Source organism: Folsomia candida, unplaced genomic scaffold (genome assembly GCF_002217175.1).
Source record: "Folsomia candida strain VU population unplaced genomic scaffold, ASM221717v1 Fcan01_Sc022, whole genome shotgun sequence".
In the NCBI taxonomy this organism is placed as follows: domain Eukaryota; kingdom Metazoa; phylum Arthropoda; class Collembola; order Entomobryomorpha; family Isotomidae; genus Folsomia; species Folsomia candida.
This window is the reverse complement of record NW_019091214.1, coordinates 1,956,962-1,977,527: the sequence shown is the minus strand read 5'-3', so window position 1 is coordinate 1,977,527 and position 20,566 is coordinate 1,956,962. Positions and strand designations below refer to the sequence as shown.

The 20,566-nt window shown below is 38.5% G+C and overlaps 4 protein-coding genes and 1 non-coding gene across 5 annotated transcripts; 3 read left to right on the top strand and 2 right to left on the bottom strand.

The window, feature by feature from the left end:
• Positions 1-3,163: 3,163 nt before the first annotated feature.
• Positions 3,164-3,235, top strand: Trnae-uuc. The gene has a single exon. It is a non-coding gene; the product is annotated as a tRNA-Glu (tRNA).
• A 517-nt stretch (positions 3,236-3,752) lies between these two features.
• Positions 3,753-4,771, bottom strand: LOC110858843 (pupal cuticle protein Edg-91). Its single transcript, XM_022107730.2, has 2 exons — positions 4,413-4,771; positions 3,753-4,278 (listed from the first exon to the last, which is right to left on the bottom strand). The coding sequence occupies exons 1-2, from the start codon at positions 4,446-4,448 to the stop codon at positions 3,817-3,819; spliced, it is 498 nt and encodes a 165-aa protein (XP_021963422.1). The 5' UTR covers positions 4,449-4,771; the 3' UTR covers positions 3,753-3,816.
• Positions 4,772-5,635: 864 nt separating this feature from the next.
• On the bottom strand, positions 5,636-12,981 carry LOC110858842 (probable phospholipid-transporting ATPase IF). Its single transcript, XM_035858845.1, has 20 exons — positions 12,691-12,981; positions 12,258-12,629; positions 12,096-12,185; positions 11,868-12,032; positions 11,550-11,702; positions 10,943-11,484; positions 10,773-10,876; positions 10,587-10,709; positions 10,420-10,521; positions 9,588-10,086; positions 9,208-9,389; positions 9,072-9,136; positions 8,746-8,988; positions 8,254-8,634; positions 8,162-8,180; positions 7,786-7,991; positions 7,369-7,683; positions 6,671-6,774; positions 6,424-6,604; positions 5,636-6,080 (listed from the first exon to the last, which is right to left on the bottom strand). Exons 1-20 carry the CDS (start codon positions 12,694-12,696, stop codon positions 5,925-5,927), a joined length of 4,008 nt encoding a protein of 1,335 aa, XP_035714738.1. The 5' UTR covers positions 12,697-12,981; the 3' UTR covers positions 5,636-5,924.
• Positions 12,982-13,763: 782 nt separating this feature from the next.
• Positions 13,764-15,682, top strand: LOC118438483. The gene is made up of 4 exons (XM_035858847.1): positions 13,764-14,328; positions 14,391-14,539; positions 14,609-14,778; positions 14,851-15,682. Exons 1-4 carry the CDS (start codon positions 14,128-14,130, stop codon positions 15,111-15,113), a joined length of 783 nt encoding a protein of 260 aa, XP_035714740.1. The 5' UTR covers positions 13,764-14,127; the 3' UTR covers positions 15,114-15,682.
• A 291-nt stretch (positions 15,683-15,973) lies between these two features.
• LOC110858841 lies at positions 15,974-17,824 on the top strand. The gene is made up of 2 exons (XM_035858848.1): positions 15,974-16,243; positions 16,298-17,824. Exons 1-2 carry the CDS (start codon positions 16,058-16,060, stop codon positions 16,496-16,498), a joined length of 387 nt encoding a protein of 128 aa, XP_035714741.1. The 5' UTR covers positions 15,974-16,057; the 3' UTR covers positions 16,499-17,824.
• The last annotated feature ends 2,742 nt before the right edge of the window (positions 17,825-20,566 follow it).

Below are 20,566 nucleotides of genomic sequence, written 5' to 3'. Positions count from 1 at the left end.
TCATTTCATAAAAAAATTTATCATTGCAAAAAATAAAAAACCTACAGTGCAGACTCCATATAGCCCGAGTCAGGGACAGAGTCCTTGACTCGATAAGTCCGAGTCCGCTTCTTGTCTGAATTGAAATACATACTAAGTTGCATATAGTCCAGCCTCCATACCAAATTTCAGCTCGATATGAAGATTTCGAAAAATCAGTATGGGTCACCCCCAGGGTCACTCTGGTTGCATTTTGCAAACTTTTAACTTCATATTATTTCATAAGGAGCCATTAAGTATCACCGTGCTGGATTTCATCTTTTTCAACCACTTTCTAAAAATCGGTATGGGTCACCCCATAGGGTCGCTCCAGATAAAAATTTTACAAATGTCATTTCATATTCTTCCATTAAGACCCACACGCAACTTGTGTATCAAATCTCAGCTCGATATGACAATTTTGAAAAATCGGTATGGGTCACCCTCCAGGGTCCCTCCAGATGAAAATTTTTCCAACTTGATTTCATTTTTATCTATTAGGAGGCATTAGCAACCTCTGTACCAAATTTCAGCTTTCTACGACAATTTTGAAATTTTGGTGCATAATACCCCACCCACTCCGATGACCCCCACCGGTCAACCACTTGACCGATTTGGCCCATCTTCGAACTCGTTTCCTAACTTTGTCCAATATACATATGGTAAAAATTTCAAGTCAATCGGTTCAGCCGTTTTGGCTCTATCGTGCCGGACAGACGGACGGACGGACGGACGGACATGACGGTTCCATAAGCCCTGACTCGGGCTAAAAAGGCGCTGAAAAGTCGCATTTGCTAAAAAATAAAATAAAAATCATTTCACCCACACACAAATCGCAATAAAACAAATCCAATTTCATAAAGACACATTAAAACTCAATCCAGCAAAAAAATACCATTTTGATTTGATTTGATATCCTTTATTCATGTGTCATTAAATATCAGTTAAATACAAACTGGTTTACAATCCGTGACACTATAAGCTAATTCTCTATATATAAGCATGTATCTAATTATCAACTAAAATTAATAGTAAATATATTCTTCCTTGCGTCTAGAAATTATCCATTCGCGACTCAACTCAACAAATTTAGGATAAGTTATGTTATCTTCCCAGTCACGCGGCAGCGAGTTCCATAGCTTAATAGCTCGATAATTTATGCTTTTCTGGGAGAAAGTCGTTTTAGTACTGGGAACAGCTAACAGAGGAAATGTACGTCTAATTGAGGATACAGATTTAAGATGTGCCAGGTTCTTAAACGCATACTTAAGTAGAAAAAGGTCTCTTCTCTCCGTTATTGTTAACATATTACACTTTGATCGTAAATCTACTATACTTAACTTATGTCTGAGGTCTTTGTAGTGTCGAGATTTGCGGATACGAGCTTTTTTCGCAATAATGGGCAAATAAAAATTTATTAGGTAATTGTCAACTTTTCGTTGTATAGTGTCAAGTTGTGGAGTAGTTAATGTCGCCCATATGTCAATACAATAATCTGCAATAGAATGTATGTGACTATTCATCATAACCGTCATTACATTTTCACTTAAATATCGCTTCAACCCATATAAGTAACCTAGATTACCGGAAATACGCTTACTTACTGACTCAAAGTGTTGTTTAAAACTCAGTGTCGAGTCAAGTTCCACCCCAAGATATTTAAAACAAGAAACTTGCTCGATAATATGACCACTATCTAGCACCAATGGCGAGTTTACATACTTGTCCGGGATGGGGTCTCTACTTTTATGAAAAATTTGGTATTTAGTTTTTTCGTAATTTAATGTCATGTTATTGTCAGTGTACCATTGTTGAATACGAATTACTTGGTCTTTCAGTGTTTGTAATAATAAGTCCAAATCTGTTCCTGCAATATACACAACGAGATCATCGGCATATAATAAGAACGGCAATGTAATTATTTCAGCGATATCGTCCTGATAAGCTCCGTAAACAACAGGTCCGATCGTACCACCTTGAATTATACCTGTAGAATTAATATAGTATTTATCACTATTTTTAAATCTAAATAATGTATCGCTAACATAATTATGTATTGTTTTAATATATATGGGGTGTAACTTGTACTTAAACATTAGCTTTTTAATTAATAGAGATCTGTCAATACTATTGAATGCAGATTTCGCATCGAAATAAATAGCTACACATTTAGTATTCGGATTATCTAACGATTTATAAATGAAATTTGAGAATTCAGTTACGGCTGTATGACATGACCGATTTGTCCTAAAACCGTGTTGTTGATTACAAAGTTTCGATTCTAATCTAATTTGTATTCTATGGAAAAGTATTCTCTCGAATAGTTTACAATATGTGATTAAACAGCTTATTGGTCTATAGCTGTATGGGCTCAAACGCGGACCTTTCCCTTTATATATAGGAGTTACATATGTTGTTTTAAAATCGTGGGGCAGTTTACAATTAGTGAATATTATATTAAATAGAATAGCTATTTGAAAGGAAACTACATTGCAGCAGCGCTTGAGAATTGATAAAGGTACAAAAAAGTCTGATTTACTATCTTTCTTTGTGTCTGAAATAGCCTTATTCACTTCCTCAACAGTGACTAATTCAAATTTGTCAGGTGATTCAGAGTTATTGTAAATATTCTCATAACGTGTAATCTCTTCTAATACAGTATGTTCAGGAATTAAATTATCTGAGGTTACAACAAAATGTGACGCAAGTGCATCATTGATAGTATTAGGGGTATCATAAATTACAGTATTATCAGGATCTACTAATTTATTAATTGGTGTGTAATTAGATTTACGGTAACCAGTGAGTACATTAACATTTTGCCAAAGGTTTACAGTATTTTTGCATGAATTTACAAATTCTTTACATTTATAAAATAATCAAAAATCAATTCAGCAAAAAAGTCAAAAATCACGTGAAGAATTATTTTGAATGATTTCTCCTCGTCTTTCTGGGTCACAGCATGTTAAATGCTTACTCAGATATTGATCTTTTTGCGTTAAAAGTCCAATAAAAGCAGCTCATTGACTGACTCATCCTTCGCCATGCCAAAAATTTTGCATGGAGTTTGCTAACAAATTCATACATTTGGGAGAATGGGAGACAGAGTAAAGCCAGATTTTGGAGGAGCTTCCATCACTAGCTCTCCCGTGTGGTCTAGTGGTTAGGATTTCCCGCTTTCACCGGGACGGCCCGGGTTCGATTCCCGGCACGGGAAAGAATTTTTGCCACTTTTTACTTCGCTTTGCAACTTTTTTATAACATTGCCAAACTTTTTATGCCATTTGTATGCTTTCAGAACGCGTTGTGCTTGGTTTAAGTGTTAATTAGGAACGTTTTAAGCTCATGTTTATATGCATTTGGCTCGTAAGAGTTTCTTTGAACCATTAATAATCGTAAAAATTTTTCTGCACACTTTGCAAAAATTAAATACACACAACTATCATTTATACATGTATACATAGACCTATATCATACATACATCCATGCATTTTACAGCATTATTTTTTTCCGGGAATTAATGTAAGCACGATTTTATTTGAAATATCAATATTTTCGCAATGTCCAATTTAAAATAAATGAGTTAAGAAATATTATGACGATAGCTTTAGTGGCAGTTATTTCCAGCTCCCACTTGGCTCTATTCCCAGCACAGGAAGGCTGACAGTTTTGCAAAATTTGTATGTAAAATAACTTTTATGCATTTCTCGAGAAATTGAAGACCAAAATTTGTTGATTAAATTGTATTTTTATTTAATTAATTGGTAATCATTAATTAATTGATAACAATTTTTTAAATTATTTATGAAACGAGTAACCACCTCCGCCCAGACCTAACCCGAAACTGGCCAGGGATCCTAATCCACCAGCGAAAAATGGCGAAATTCCAGCATTACCGTGATGGTAATGTTGTTGTTGATAGTGGTGGTAACCTCTTCCTCCAAAGTGGTGGTGGTGGTGAGGAGGAAAATACCCGGAGAAAAATTGGTTCGGATAGTCATAATGACCTCCATAATACCCGGCCCCAGAGTGACCAAAACCGTGACCCGGGTAGTAGTGACCGTGTTCATGATGATGATGGTACGGATTGCCGACTCCAAGGTCACCATATTTCGAAATTCCGACTCCTAAACTGATATCAGAGCCGAATCCAAGGCCGAGAAATCGGGCTTGCTGTTTTTCATCCTTGGTGGATAATGATTTTGCATGAATTGTATTGTCCAGCTTTGCAGCACTGGTATGCACACAAATTTGGACGATCTGCAAGGGATAATTTCATAGCGAGTAAAGTGCATTACAAGTTTAAATTTATTGTACACAAATTTTTGCACAATTTTTTAGCACTATTACAAAGTTTTCGAAATTTGTAAAATTCTCAAAATTTACAAACTTACCACAAGGATGCAAATTAAACTTGACGTTTGTATCATTTTGATTTGAACTTATTTTAAGTTGCAGATGGTTTTATCTTTGACTTCACTGCTTATAAAAACTGCACTGTAAAACTCTATACAATTCTTGCTCCTTAAATAGTTAAGTAAATAATTAAGCCAAGATATAAATTGCGTAAATATGTAAATAGTGACCACCTCTAAATACGCAATAATTTTTGCATATGTTGTATGTAAGTATTTCTCCATGATTCGATTGAAATGCGGAAGACAATTGAAAATAAAAAAGATGGGAGGAAATGCGTGATTGAGCAATTTCATGAAAAGGACAGTGCATTATTTTACGCAATTATTTTTATAGAATAAGAAAATACTGCGAAATTGCGACCAGAATCTTGATCTAGATTTTGCAATGCATGTAAGTATGTACATTGCAGAGAAAGAGTTTCCTTTATATGCAAATTACCGGAAGGTGGTTTTGCAGTTGATGGCATCCCATCAAAATTCCGTCACGCCCAAACTTTACTCAAAATGCACACTTCACATGAAAAATGTGTCCCATGTCCTATCCATCATAAATTTTGCAAAACGCATTCTTTACTCCCACTCTTATGTTATCGTATAAATTAGTTTTGTCTTTTAGCGAGTTAAGCAGTGTTTATAATATATCCCTTATTTTCATATCTAAAAGATGCATATAACTCACCATGAAAAATGATGCAAAAACAAAGTGTCGGTGAAACCTGACAGGTTTCAAAGATAACTTTTAACAATTTTTTGAACCGTTTTTTTACCAAATTTTTGGCAGAATTTCGTAAAATAATACACAAATTACTCATTCACCAATTTCCTTCCGTTTGTTTAATTTTCGACTATCTTTCCGTATTTGAATCGGATCATGTAGAATTACATTGCGTTCCCTCAGCAAAGTATGCACGTGGTATGTTTCCACGTGGGATGGAGATGATAAACCCTGAAAATCAAGGACATGGTTTTCGATAATGTTGATGAGGTCCTTGGAGTCTATAAAGCAAAGGAGTACCTGAAACTGGGGTAAAAATCATGCCATGCATTTATGCATGCATTTTCATGTCAAAATTCTCTTTTCTTTTTCAGTGGAACATTTTTTATTGATTAAAAAAATATAAAATTTAATATTTAGCATATTTTCTTAATTATATTAAATTAAAGATTAACTTATTAATTTAATTTATTCTGAATTTTGCGAAATAAAGTTATTCCTGAAATTGTTACATAATATAGCATGCTTTTTTTCCTGATTTGGCAATGAATAATCCAGTCTGCTTTTTGCAATATGACGAATATTTTACTAAATATGTGTCATACGACAAAACATAATCACAGATTGTGAGACAACCTCTTCGCTGACAATTTACTCCATAACTATGGCGCAAATTAGTAACGAGTCAAGTCAAAATATTTTTGTGCAAAAAAGTATATCATTCGCGAATTTCTGTCCCAATTTTGCAACCCTTTCTTCCTTCTATCACAAGTTTAAAGGTACGAATTAAGCGTGTCGTTTGACATTCCATTTTCAGTTCCATTCTGTTTTCTCGTAGAGGCCGAAAACGGTGCGAATTGGCGTAAACTTGGCCATCCTCCTTTACCTTCATCGTCACCTTGACCTTTACCACGGCCCCATTTTATTCTCTGTTACAAAATTCAATATAATTTTTATCCACAATTTTTTTGTTTACTCAATAGTTTTTGACAGACAAAAAGATTTTCAGATTTTTAGGCGAAAATTAGTGCAGTTTTTAAATTAGTAAGAATTTCAGCTTTTTCAATTGATGGCTCCTACGTCGAGGTCATGTCACTTTGCTTTATTTTGTTGCGATGTCGACTTCTGGAGCGTCCTTGAACTTGCCGTGGGGCGTCCGAACTGTTTAAAATTTGTAGAAAAAAGCAGACAGACATTGTAGAAATAGGAAAAAGGAAGCAGAGAAAGTTATGCAAATTCAGCAAAAAAAGTCAAAAATCGCGTTGTACTCACCTTGGGAAAAGAGCGGAAGAATTTCGTCACCGAAGTCCAACTGCCTTCGACCCCTTTCCAAATAATGTCGGGAATAATGGCGGTCGACGTGACGAGAACCATGACCACCCAGAAAACGGGGACTGCCATCAGAGTAAAGAACACGGAACGGAATTGTTTCGGATCTATCCAGACAAATGTTCTGGAAGAAAAAGAATGTTGCTTTGAGGTCGACAAAGGTCACGGCAGGGGGTGAGAATTTACTTACAGATCGACTTCCGAGTAGACGGCGGAGAAAGTGAAGTACGCCAGATAGGAGACGACATGTGAGAAGATGTAAATCCACGAAATATGCACGGTTTCGACTGCAAGCTGAAAAAAATAATGGAACTATTTCAAACAAATTGAGGGGACATGGCTTTTATTTTTCCTAGCAAATTCTATTAAAAAATTGGGGGAGAAATCTTGAAATAAATTGAACAGAAATAATTTTCATACTTTGGAGAAAAATATTTCCACAAAATTGAGGTGAAAATCTGTCTAACAAAAACTATATGCTTATAATTTTGAAAATGTTAATATTTATTGTATTTATTTATTTGTCTAAAAATTCTAATTCTTGGAGAATGATTTTCCAGAAACTAACACATTTTCCAAAAAACATATTTCTAAAAAAACTCAAATTTCAAAACTCAAATCTCCCCTGTCTATACTTAATCTATTACTCTGTTTGTAAAAAGTAATTCCTATTTTTTTACGACCGGCGTTAAGAAATACCATTTTTTTCACAAATTTAACAATTATTAAATTGCCACAAGCTTTCCTTGAAACTTGTCTTGGGTAACTCAAGGGATGAATTTTGGTGTGCGCTTCGGCAAATGGAAAATTTATTGTATTTCCTGTTGGAATTTGTTATCATGTCATCATATTAAAAAACTCTAATTTTTCTCTGGTTTTTGAACGTACCTTCATATTTGCTACCGCCACGATGCCGGAGAAAACGAGTGTTCCGAACGTGGAAATATCGTGGAGCGGGTGGAATGCGGGCCAGGCGTAGAGAGCGGTGTAGTAGCAGACGAAAGCGTGCCAGATGGCGAAAATGAGCCACTTGAGAAACACCGTGGGCGTCATGAGTCGATTCGACGTGATGTCTTTGTACAGATATGCGTGCTCCTGCAGCGTCCTCGACGAGTGGGGTTGCTCCATCAGACCGTAAATCAGGATGGGAAACGCCGTATAAAATATGTTATACATCATCAGGAAGATCGAGTCGAAGAGGGGCTGTGAAAAAGTAAATTAGGATTTTAAAAATAAATTGAACATAACTTTCTGGCAAGCTTTTCACAAATTATTTGTTAGCCAGAGATGTTTTTGGGGGCTGACCTGCGTGGAGAAGCCGGACGAGAAGCAGTACAAGACTTGCGGGATGACGAAGATGATGTTTTTGTAGAAAAAGTAGTTCGCCAGATTCGCCAAGCGGACGTAGTACCAGTGACCGTGAACTAGGATCGCTTTCTGCAGAAAACCGAAGCGCGCTAGGGCGAAATCCGCGCAACGGGCGGCTTGCCGTCCCTCCTTCCCAATTATTCCTGCAAAAAATTAAGGATTTTCGTAAGAGCGACATTTTGATTTTACCTCAAAAATCAAAACATGACACTGGAAAGATCAAAATTGCACTTAAAAATCAAAATCAAAATTCCACCCAAAAAAAATCAAAACTAAAAATCCAAAATTTTTCAGAAAACTCTCTCCCACTCACCAATCCCAATATGCGCCTCCTAAATCGAAAATAAAATACGTTACTCCACAAAAACAAGTCTTTTAGTAATCAAATTATTGAATTTTACGTACCTGAATCATCGCGACATCATTCGCTCCATCGCCAACGGCCGCAGTGACGGGCTTGCTCGGCGTATCCTTCACCATTTTGACGACCTGTGACTTCTGCAGCGGCGTCATCCTGCAACACACGACACGAAAACTCTTCATCGCCACGGAACAGAGGTCTTCGGGACAATATCTGAGCGCAATCTCCATCGTTTCTCCGTCCATGATGAGCACCGTGTTGTCGTCGGGGGCCATTTCAGCGTCGAATTGGCGCAACCGCTCGGTCAACGTGCCTGCCTCGTTTTCCGTGAACTTTGTGACGACGAGCTGTTTGGAAAAAGAGGTCATCAAACCGCATGAGTAAGCCACGGCGGTCGCGGTCTCCACCTTGTCACCAGTCAGCACCTAATTATTCATGGGGACAAATTTTGAATCAAAATCAAAATTTTAAACAAAAAGTCAGAGATCAAAATCCAAGATTCCACTCAGAAACCAAAATTCCAACCAAAAATTTACCCAAACTCTGATTCCAGCCGCGCCGAGTGAATGCAACGTTTCAACGACGCCCTCCTGCAGCTGGTCTTCGACTCCAGTAGCGCCCAAAATTTCAAGGTGGGACTCCACATCGCGGTAAATATGCTTCATTACTTCGTCCCGATTTTCAACGAGGCGGCGCGCGGCGCGGAGGCGACCAAGATATACGTCAAGTTCGGCTCTAGTGAGGCGACGGCGCGCAATGACCAGGGTACGGTATCCCATCTAAAGATGTCAAAGGTCAAAGTCAATAATTTAAAAAGGCAGTCGCTTATATATGTCGCTTATATATTCGCTTATATATGTACCATGGCGAAGGTGAGCACATGCTTATTGACTAGTTGGATAGGGCCCGTGTCGCAGCGTGGGATTACTGAAAAGTTAAACCAAAAATTCACGCTGGTTTCTGCATGAGTATGCAAAAAAATATGCAATTTTTTTTACTGGAAGTCTCTGCGCCTTTCGTCATGATCCAAATGTCGCCTGCTTCATTTTCGACAATGACGCTCATACATTTCCGGTCCGCGTCGAACTCGAACATCATGTGGCGTTTGTAGCGTTCCTCTTGTCCGCAAACGTTGACCGACATGAACTCCTCTTTTTCACCGTCGTAACAAACGTTGAGTCTAAAAGTAAGTGGAAGAAAGTGTAAGTTAGAGTAACTCAAGAGTAATTGTAACTCCTCAGTTTGTATGTTATTAAATAACCATAAGTTTTTGTCAGTTACAAAGTTTGTATAATTTTCCAACAAAACCACATTTTAATTTAAATTGCCTCTTATAAATTTCAAAGTTTCCCCACCAATATTGCAAATTTCCACTCACTGCACACACGTCTCCACGAGCGCCTTCTCATCCGGCGAACTTCCCTGAAACTCCCAATTTCCTCCCAATAATTGCAACGCCGCGGGGACATCGTCCCCTCCCTTTTTTGCTCCAATGGCAAACAACGAATTCGCATTTTTCACCTTGCTCGAAATCTTCTTTTTCCTCCTCTTCAAGAACAAGTCAAATCCGGTCGGATTTCCACTTTCGACACTGGGCCGTCTTTTTGGCATAATTTGAATGGAATGACAGAGAGCCAACACGCGACAAAAATCCAGCAAGGCGTCTTCCTCCGGGGTTATCGAGACGAAACTCCGCTTGCTCTGGTCCTCCTCGTCGCGCACGAATAATCCCGCGACGCGCCCACCACTTCCGGTCGGTCCGGGGGCGTCGTCCACCTCGTAGATTCGCCCATCAACGGAAAACATTCGAGTTTTCATCACATTTTCCGTCAGCGTGCCAGTCTTGTCGGAAAAGAGGTACTCGATTTGACCCAGTTCTAAAGTAAAAAAAAATTACATAAAATGTGCAAATTTTACTGACGATTTTTATTTTAATTTTTCATAAATTTTGCAAATTATAGAGTGCAAATCTTAAAGCAATGGGAAACTTATTCCCGTAGCAAAGGAACTGGATCTGTATAAGAATTTATTAACCCAGACTATAAAAATTTTCATATTGGCGTGAAAAATTAGCAAATTAAAAAATGTAACTTTTTTTGAACAATTTCAAACAAAATTTTTACAAATGTTTAGAATTTTTTCAAACATTTATGTAGATTTCCACCAGAATTAAGAGTAATAAAGTGTGCAAATCAGTGCCAATTTCTTACCCTCGTTGAGGTCGGAAGTATTGCAAAGTGGAGGTTCGCCAGCTTCGGTGCTCATTTCTTCATCCCAGACGAAAAATTTGGACCCGATAAACTTTTGCATCTCTGCAGAGGAAATAGAAATTAATCGACCTTTGACCTATGTGACCTTGTAGGTTATCTTATCTCACCCATCGTGACATAGAGCGAGATCGGAATTATATAATTAAACAGGATCAAGAAGGAGGAGAAAGTTTGAAAATAGTAGCCCCATGTAGTTTGTTCCTCCGTTTTTTCAAGGTACCAAGGATTTTCTAAGGTCAAATCGCTAATAAATTAAAGTTATCATTATACATCAGGTCAAAGGTCAACTTTACCTCCATTCACCCCGACCCAATTGACTAAGAGAGACAGCAACGTCGCCGTTATGACCAGAACCAGCAAAATCAGTATAAAAGCGTACAAATATTTGTTCACCGTTCTGTCCAAATAATAATAAATTAAAATTAATCCCCCCGTAAAAAAATTCCATAATTATTCAAATTACTTCTCCACCGTAGAAAACTTGGGCGCAGTTTGTTTCGAATTCCTCGCCAGTCTCGTGTCCGGCCCGGTGTAGACGACTACGCCATAAATAAAATCCGTATTCTTGACCTTGGTCCCTCTCAAGATGACATTCTCCATTCCGAGAAAGATCATGTTGAACTCTGCGATCCCGATGCGCCTCTGTTTTCCCGTCGTTGAGGGGGTGAATTTGACCTCTGGGACGGCCTGAGGAGGAGTTGCCTTGTGGGTCGTGGTGTCATGTTGTTGTGGGGGGTGGGAAAATTGGAGCGCGTGACAAAAGGAGAGTGGCGGTGCTTCAGTGGGAGGTACGACGGATTGCGGGTCGACGGCGGGGTCAGAGGTCACCGTTTCGAAGATCGTCCCCAGAGAAGAGTTTTGCCTAGGAAGTTCCGGTGGGATGAGAATATTGCCATTAAAACGGTACAAATCTTCACAGGCTTCTTCACATTCGACGATGAGATCGAGGGTGAGGAAGTCGGATTCGTCGCGGAAATGGGGCAGACCGGCGGGCACGTAGCGCATCTGGAAGAAAGTGACTAGTGTGAAAGGTCAAGTGAGAGGTCAGATGGGGTTAGATGGGAGGTTACCCTGAGGGAGGTTTCTCCATCGAGATTAGCCGTGTTGAGGAGGCAGCGTTGGAACTCGTCGGAAGAGCCGAGGAGAACGATGTCCGTGGGGACTTGTTCTTCACCTTCTAATTTTACGATGTCACCTACTTTCACGTCGCGGGAGTGGATTAGCTGGAATCATTATTGTGCAAATTTTATTATGCAAATTATTTGCAAATTTAATTTTATAAATTAGATTGGACAAAAGAGATGCACGTGTGACGCCATCCAGGTTACGGTACCCATCAACAAAACACGAATAAAATCAATCTGGGGTCAAGTTTTGACCTCACTCACCTCAATGACACCGTCCCTGATGACCTTGACTGGCCTGTTGTTAAAGAGATTGTCCGCCTTGTGTCGCAACCAGTCTTCATATCCTTGCTTGATCATTGTCACGATTACGACAAATGCGAGTGGGGCGATCGACGTCACTGGAGACACAGGACTGCTCGTGACACTCTGTACGGTCAAAGGTCAAATTACTCATTCACTATTTATACATTTTACCATCTAAAAACCCACCTGAATAATGGCAACGACCAAAAAATAAAAGTTCACAATACGACGAAACTGCTCATATATATTTTTCGGGAAGAAGGATAAGAGCGTGTACTGGAATAAGGAAAAAATGTGCACATTTTTAGCCAGATTTTAAACAATGACCAACAATTGTCAAATTTTTACCCTAGACGATGTCACTTCATTATTCGGGAACACATTTTTCGGCGGTATTCTTAAATCCCCTGCCATAATTGACTGCCTTCTGACCGGGATGACCGGATTTTCCACTTTCGTCGTCAATCCAGGATTGTAATCCATATCGGAAAATGACTGCGAGGAAATCCTGTCCAGTCGAGATTTACGTCTTTGACTATTATGACTTGGTGGAGCTTCCGACGACCCGACGGAACCCCGACCGCCCATGTCTTCCGGGGCGTCATCGTCCCCCAACACGGGCACGGAACCGATGTAAATCCTCCTCAAACGAGACCTCCCCAAATCATCTTTTCCTTTCGAAAAGGGACAACACGGACAAAGAGAGCGGATCCAGGGCCACTGTAAGAGGTCAAAGGCTATCATAGTCAAAGGTCAAGTGTAAAGTTATCGAATCCCTTACCACCATATCTTTCAAGAAGAAAATCCGACCAGATATTTAGGAGAAAAATTTATAAAAAGTCACGAATTTTTGAGGGCAAGTGTACCGAATTCTTCTTATCGACAAGTCACACGTTGCTTATCGACGCATCCTTCCCCGGTTTAAATGACGACCTGTCAAACAAAAGTAGAAAATAGGTTTAAATCACTATTTTTCTCGCTCAAAATAAATCTGTGACTAATAAATATGCAAGTAAATATGCAAATATTTTGTGGTTCAGCATGGTATGAGTTGGCATAGGATAAGGTCTTATCATCATTCACATTGTTATGATTATCAATGGGCGGAATCATGTTAATTATTTATAAAGGGGTTATAATGTCAGGAAGATAAATAGTGACGTAAAAGCTGCGGATGACGAGAATTATGCCCCATAAATGCTTATCAAGACGTGATTACTCATACACTCGTAAGTTGTAAGCTTATCAGCGCCATTGATAACCAACCCCAATTACCTCACGTGAATTATTGATAAGAGATGATTTTCTGCTTGCAAAGTCAACAAAGACCCAAAGCTGCCGAGATTGAGATACCGTTGGCCGGATTAAAATTAGGACCCTAACCTCGTCTCGTTTTTGCAAATATTGTGCAAATTGTGGTGCAAATATGACTCAACCTTGACTTTGGAACATGAAAAAGAAATATATGTACAGGGTGGTTAAAATGTCACGCTACAATGGAAAATTTTTCGATGGGAAAAATCCACAAATTTCCATTAGTTACCGAAATTTTGTCTCTAAAATGCAACATTTTAAGAATTTTGTCATCAGTTTTGATAATAATTTATAAAAAGACATGCAAATTTGTTAACAATGTCATTAAAAATGAAAAAGTTTTAAATATAATAGATTTCGTTGAATTTTTTTCCTGGTGGGAGGGTTCCCAGGATTGAAGCTATATTTATAAAAATCTCAATCCCAAATCTTGTAACTAATGGAGATTTTGGGACTTTTCCCATTGAAAAATTTTCCATTGTGGCGTGACATTTTAACCACCCTGTATACAAATTAATAATTATTATTCGCGAGTTTTTCGCGATACCAATTCGCGATTTTATTGGGACATCAATAAAAATCTTCCTTGGTGATCTCTCAAATTAAAATTCACAAAGCTCCGGAAAAGTTTTTTTAAGTAAAAAAAACCTCATAATTTCCACTCGGTCAAAAATGAGTTAATCTGTATTTTTTATATATTTCCCATTAAACTAACGAAACCTTTCTAACATCAGTTTATCATCCCCAAAATGCCACCCAACTGCAAAAACATGTGCCAATTTTTGCATAAACTATGCAGCTCCACAAATCACCATTAGAGATGTTTACACAATTCGTCCAAGTATCCTCAAATTGACAATAAATTTCTTTCAAAAAATTAAAATCTCTCAAAATTTTATCCACCATGCCACACTCCATTGTGTCCTTGGTTTTTTACCCCATCGTGACCTTTACCCTCCTTCTCCTCCCCCACAGCGTCCTCAACCTCGCTCCAGGCGTCCCTTACACCCCACAAGAAATGAAAGCCGCCCGTGAAGCTGCACTCAAATGGCACAACATTCTCCGAAAATGGCACAACACGACTTCCATGACGCTCGATGATAAGGTAAATAACGGATTATCTACCTTATCAATACGGAAGAGATGACCTTTGACCTAATTGATCAGCTGAACGAAGCGGCCCAAACCGCGGCCAACAATTTAGTCCCCTTGGGAAAAATGAAGCATAACTCGAGCGGCGAAAATCTCTATACGGCTAGCCACTCGGGAAACAAGCGCTTCGACGCCACCGCCCAAACTGAGGGTGCCACCAAAGCGTAAGCCCAAGATAACCACTTATCATTAATAAAATAATTAAAGATCAGCATTTTTCCTTCAATTTTTAGCTGGTATTTTGAAATCTGCGACACAAAAACTTGGCCGACCGGACAGCTCAACCATTTCACTCAGGTCGTTTGGGCCGACTCGGTTAAATTAGGAATCGGTGTAGCGACCGATAAGGACAATTCGGCCATCTTCGTGGTCGGAAGATATGAACCGTTTGGAAACTATGTCGGTGAGATGACCTCATGTGACCTTTCAGTGATAAAAAAATACAAATATGTGTACATATTTAGTCGTTTTTAAGGCGAGTATGACATCGGAGTGAAGAAATTGGTGTGCAAGAAGACCGCGATTTGCAATGGGTTGCACCCCAAGGTCATTTCCGGGGAGAGCGACAACTGTTTGGAGAACAAAAAAGGGTCAGCAGACGAGATGGAGGACGAGGTGGAGGAAAAAGCTGGGAAAAAGAGTTGCGCCCCGTGGGGATGGGGGAAATCGTACCAATTTTTCGTCTTCGCCTGCTGCCTGGGTGTCATAAATTTGCATATTATTGTAACGTATGATTAACTAGAGGAACAGAGTTTGCCAATTTTTGTATGTATGCATACATATATGCAAAGTTATGTAGGTGTAAAAAAAATGTATAAATCATCACGAAATTTTTGCAACAATAATTTTTTAAGTAGCCGACCACTTGCAAGATTTTGCAGTTTGAATTTACTTACTCGATTTAAAAATGTGGTCTTGAGAAAAAAGGAAAAATTGTAACTTATTTAGGCTTTAAATTTGAGAGTGAAAATATGGAATTATGAAAATATGGACAAATATTTTTCCTCCAAATGTGACTCATATTATTTCCCAGGACAAGCTATATTTTATAATACAGTATTATCATGTATCTCAGCTTTTGTAAATATGCCGAATTTTTAAACTGGAATATAGGTATATACATGTATGTATACTGGTATGATTTTTCCGAAATTTAAATTTGCAAAAATATCTTATTTATGAAAAAAATCACAAAAACTGCTCAAAAATGACATGCGAAATTCCCATTTCCCATCACATTTATTCGAATCTATCTATTTATTCTTTAGTACAATTAGCTTAAAATTTTTTAGTTGACTTTAAAATTCAACAATATGCATATATTTCCACTATTAAATTTTTTTAAACACTTTTCAAATTCTTCTAATTTTGCACCTTGTTATAAACGTGTGTATAATTTTGATTTAAAAAAATAATAAAATCAAAATCTGTATTGTTTGTTCACTTTTGAAAAATTTTGGCACACCATTTTGCATAAAAAAGGAATTTTTATTAACATCAACATTGATAAACTATGAAATACACTTTGTTTTGCATAAAATATGTACCTTGACATATGTATAAATCACCATTAGAGATTTTTTTACATTTCACCCATACATTTTTAAACTTTCAAAAGGTGTTTCAAATTCAGTTATCTCGCCAAAAAATCACATCTTTTTTCTCTCAAAATTTTTTCCACCATGCCGCATCCCAATTTAATCTTCATCCTGACCTTTACCCTCCTCCTCCTCCCACACGACGTCCTCAATCAAAGCAAACCTTTTACCCCTCAAGAAATGAGAGATGCTCGCCTCGAAGCGCTCAAATGGAACAATATTTTCCGAAAATGGCACAATGGGACCCCAACAATGACGCTGAATGATGAGGTGACATTATCATACTGACCGGAAATGACCTTTGACCTAATTTATCCCCTCCAGCTGAACGACGCGGCCCAACAGAGAGCCGAATATTTCATCAGCGGCAAACCCATACCGACCACGATCGGGGAGAACGTTTACAAGCGACTAAAAGAGCGACGGGCCTGGTTCGATGCAAAAAACGAGACGGAAGGCGCCGTGAAAACGTTAGCCAGCAACATAATTGATAAAAATAACCCTAAAAATAGCCCCTTTCGATGATCCCTGACGTAGATGGTATTTCGAACTATGCACCGTGAAAAAATTTCCGTTCGGCGAAGCCGGGAAGTTCAGACAGGTCGTGTGGTCGGATTCGGTCAAATTAGGGATCGGCGTGGCTAGAAACCCCTCAGATTCGGAGGTTGTCGTGGTGGGGCACTATTTTCCGCATGGAAATACTAAGGGTGGGCTTCTCGAAAATTTGAAAATGTTGACAATTTATGAAATATTTTCATAAATAATTTCAGGACAGTTTAAGAAAAAAGTGGGAAAATTGCGCTGTCGGAAGGACGTGATTTGTAACGGAAATATATCCCAGGAACACGTGGACGAGCATACTTGTCGTGGGGGGATAAATTCCCCGTCCACGTGGTTGCCACACCTCGTGGTCGTGGTCACTACTTATTACATAATCCGTACGACATGACCTTTCTCCGTCCACGGAGTGACGATACCAGTCGTCATTGCGGTCACCATTTCCATTCCTTCTTGTCTTCCATTAATAACCCATTAAATGAACACGAGCGTCCAAGGTTAATCAAACAAGATTTACAAGATGACGGTGCGATTTACTGTTTATATTTCTCTGAGGGGGCTTGCAGAATGGACGCCAATCGTCTTACGTTAATCCTTATCGGACCCGCAAAAATAATTGGCGTCCCTTTCTGCACGGCTCACTCGTTCAAAATGAGCCAGCTCTTCAACAACCTCTCCACAATTTTTGGACATTCATCATCTTCCATTTATGAAATCTTTCTGGAATATGGTAAAGATGAAGCGGAGTTTTTTTGCTAGTATTTTTTTAAGATGGGAATGTTTTTTATAATAGATAAATGAAAATGGTGAACAGTTTTGTAAGAAATGAAATAAAGTGGTGGTGTAGTGCTGATTTAATGTTTGGTTTGATATGCAATGACGTCGTTTGGTTTGATATGCAATGACACGACGTTTGAGACTAATTGTGTTTGCACAAGGAGGCTACTGGGCAGATTGTGGATCTCTCGTGATCCGTGACGATTATGCTGACCAAATAATTCTTAAGAGATAGTAAGTAAGACTGACGATTTGTGATTTTTAATCTTGCGTGCGGATAACAAGTTTGATTTCCTGTCATTTGATGTCAATTTAATATGGTACATGCAGCCTGACCCCTTGACCCTTCATGCACGGTAATTAAATAAGTCTGCTCTGTACTAAACCAATGTTTAGCAAGGTTCCGGATGTTTTTTTGTGGCCAAACGTAGATAGTAAGTAAAATTGCAAAATTGCGAATATTTGTATGCGTTAATACTCCGTATTTTTATGGATTATGAACTTGTAACTGTGACGCATAAATTTGGCAAACAACACAATTTTCCAACGCCATGCTGATTATTATTATTATTATGGCTGCATTATTACTATTTCAGTAATAACAATCTAACCACATGCACCACCACTGCCGAGAGAGAGAGACCATGAGATTCCTGCTATTTTTGTTTTGACGTGACGAAATTAACATTATTATGAAAATGTGGCTGAAATTCATGAATATTCATGAATCTTGTCATCCTCTCTCACCTTAGTCTCAAAAATCAGTTCACCATGTGTTCATGAAATCCACTAGTCGTGCATAGAGGTTAAAACTTCATTTTTTTACCACTGGATATCTAATCAAGCTTAACCTGCATTAAAAAATCTGTGGCATCCTTAAAACATAGCGTCCTCTTACCATGAAAAAATACATACTTTTCCACAAATGGCATCCTTAAAACATAGCGTCCTCTTACCATGAAAAAATACATACTTTTCCACAAATTTATAGCCCCTTGATTTCAAAATTTTGCCTCATTTAGTCAAACCGACACAAAATTTCATCCTTAACTAACACGGTGTCCCCTCATGAAACCTATGCTTTTCTCGCCCAAATATTCTTCTCTTTCTGGTCCAAATTTTCCCTCATTTTCCAAAAATGCCAAGATTTCCACCAACTACATATTTCTATCCATAAAGACGAATGGTTTGGTAAGATAAAATTCATTCTTTTCTCCAATGACGCACTTTCCACGCACTCGGCAAAAGGTACAAAAATACGCACACGTACACGTGGACGTAATTCCTGCCCCCAATAATTCCGCTAAACTACTTGTGTGGCGTCCATCCAATCCACGCTATCCGTCCAACTACCCCTCCCACTAATCAAATTTCCTCCATGCACACCCCCCACCCGCTCGACTCCCTGCTATGTACGTACCTATCACTCTCAAATCTAACCCTCTCTATTTACTCAACACTTGAGGTGAGCGAGCGAGTGAGTGAAAATCACCAGCAGAAAAACAAGATAAGCCCCCCGATTTGAAATCTGGCACGATTCTTCTTATCCCTACTCCATCCAACATGTGGATCTCTTCCGATCCGAGGACCATGCAGAAGGGCTACCGGGTAGGCAAGTGGTCACTCTACTACCGTAAAAATTCACCCCATCACGTCTCCCCGGCCCGGAAATAAGAGCTCAAACGATTACTATTTACTTTAGAGTTACATATGAACAGGTGAAAATGAGTAAAAAAAAATATAAAAGCGTGGCTGACCTGTGACCCCGATAAGATCGCTGTCATGATGATGACGCACACTCCACTCACTGCATCCCCACACGTCCACCACCACGGACACCGCTACCACAATGGTCATACATAAATGATCACGCGACAAACCATTTAAAGCAACAAAACACTGGAAAGTTTTCTTTAATTTCTAAATTATCTTGGCAAACAAGCAATTTAATAAAACCGCATGACGTCTTCGTCACCGTGAAACAAAACAAAAATTGCCGTTACTAAAAAGGTAGTCACACTTTGCGTTTGCTTGTATGAAATTTAATCTCTGTCTAATTGATTTTGACACCTGGAAATCACCTCAATTTTCGTGCACTTTCCACCACCACGACTCAGACAGGACTGGACTTGACGCGGATTTGCGTCCCCCAGATTCGATTATGAAGTATTTGTCACCCACCGACGGCATTAAATATCCAGCACATTTCACATATCCACCTTTCCTCTCCTCTGCCTACCTACCTGTGGTGTCTACCTGCTGCCTGCTAAAAAATTGGTTAAACTCATCATTGACTTAAGGTGGAGGAGAAGAAGAGATAGCAAAACGACACGAAATTATTAATGCCATTAATGAATATGGGAGATATATGTACCACCAGAGAGATGAGATGAAGGTGCTATTTATTTGCATGGCAGATTTTTTTGCCGACTTTTCATTAACGTAACAATTTAAGAGGAGGCTGGATAATGTATTCCCACCACGAAAACGACATGGGCAAAAGGGACCCTGCAGAAAGAATGGGAAATTTTTTACCTCAAAAATCTGTGCCAGAAGTATGATGAAGGAGATTATAGCATTTCATGCCCCCTGGAATTGATGACATGCTTTATGCACGCATACGCCACCACCAGTGTCATACAATTCAGCGTCATATAATAATGCACCCACACGACGTTCATCGTTGTATGTGCGAATATTCATACATTGCAAAAAAAACATTCACTTTTTATTATTTATCATTCATTAATATGTAAGTAGGAGCATGCACATTGTGATGTAGTTAATTATGGCATTAAAGTCGAGGAGGTGTCGTCATATCGTCTACGAGATCTATCCATTCCTCCATACCCTGCCACAAGTTGAATAACTAACCATAATTAACTTTAAGTATAAATAACTAGCCAATGGCTACTGAATCATGATCTAAATTGTAGACAATCTCAAAGCTAATGTTACCGTGAGAAATTGATAATGTGATTTGATTATAGTTTCATTTCTTGAGGACAAATTGAAACCAATTTCGTTGCATCTTTCACTTTTTTGTAGAAATACGTTTTGCTCCAAAAATTTCCCCAGATGTACAAAAAAATTGTCACTTTTTCCAAAATATTTGGCTTCATATTTTATTTTTTTTAATTCTTGTCATAATTTCAATTTATTTTTGGGAGGAGACACGGATCAAGAATTTTATTCGGGATGAAGTAATTTATAGCGTCACTATAAACATAACTAACTTTTGTGCCCAGATAGAAGAAC

What these genes read in the sequence shown, in the direction of transcription:
- LOC110858843 (XM_022107730.2), bottom strand. Translation starts at nt 4,448, where the DNA reads ATGATACAAACGTCAAGTTTAATTTGCATCCTTGTG. An exon ending in GTTTAATTTGCATCCTTGTG is followed by an intron (nt 4,279 to 4,412) that starts GTAAGTTTGTAA and finishes TATCCCTTGCAG; the next exon opens with ATCGTCCAAATTTGTGTGCA.
- LOC110858841 (XM_035858848.1), top strand. Translation starts at nt 16,058, where the DNA reads ATGCCGCATCCCAATTTAATCTTCATCCTGACCTTTACCCTCCTCCTC. An exon ending in CAATGACGCTGAATGATGAG is followed by an intron (nt 16,244 to 16,297) that starts GTGACATTATCA and finishes TATCCCCTCCAG; the next exon opens with CTGAACGACGCGGCCCAACA.
- LOC118438483 (XM_035858847.1), top strand. Translation starts at nt 14,128, where the DNA reads ATGCCACACTCCATTGTGTCCTTGGTTTTTTACCCCATCGTGACCTTT. An exon ending in CCATGACGCTCGATGATAAG is followed by an intron (nt 14,329 to 14,390) that starts GTAAATAACGGA and finishes CTAATTGATCAG; the next exon opens with CTGAACGAAGCGGCCCAAAC. An exon ending in ACTGAGGGTGCCACCAAAGC is followed by an intron (nt 14,540 to 14,608) that starts GTAAGCCCAAGA and finishes TTCAATTTTTAG; the next exon opens with CTGGTATTTTGAAATCTGCG.
- LOC110858842 (XM_035858845.1), bottom strand. An exon ending in ATGGAGAAACCTCCCTCAGG is followed by an intron (nt 11,485 to 11,549) that starts GTAACCTCCCAT and finishes ACTTTCTTCCAG; the next exon opens with ATGCGCTACGTGCCCGCCGG. An exon ending in TCTTCCGCTCTTTTCCCAAG is followed by an intron (nt 6,081 to 6,423) that starts GTGAGTACAACG and finishes ATTTTGTAACAG; the next exon opens with AGAATAAAATGGGGCCGTGG.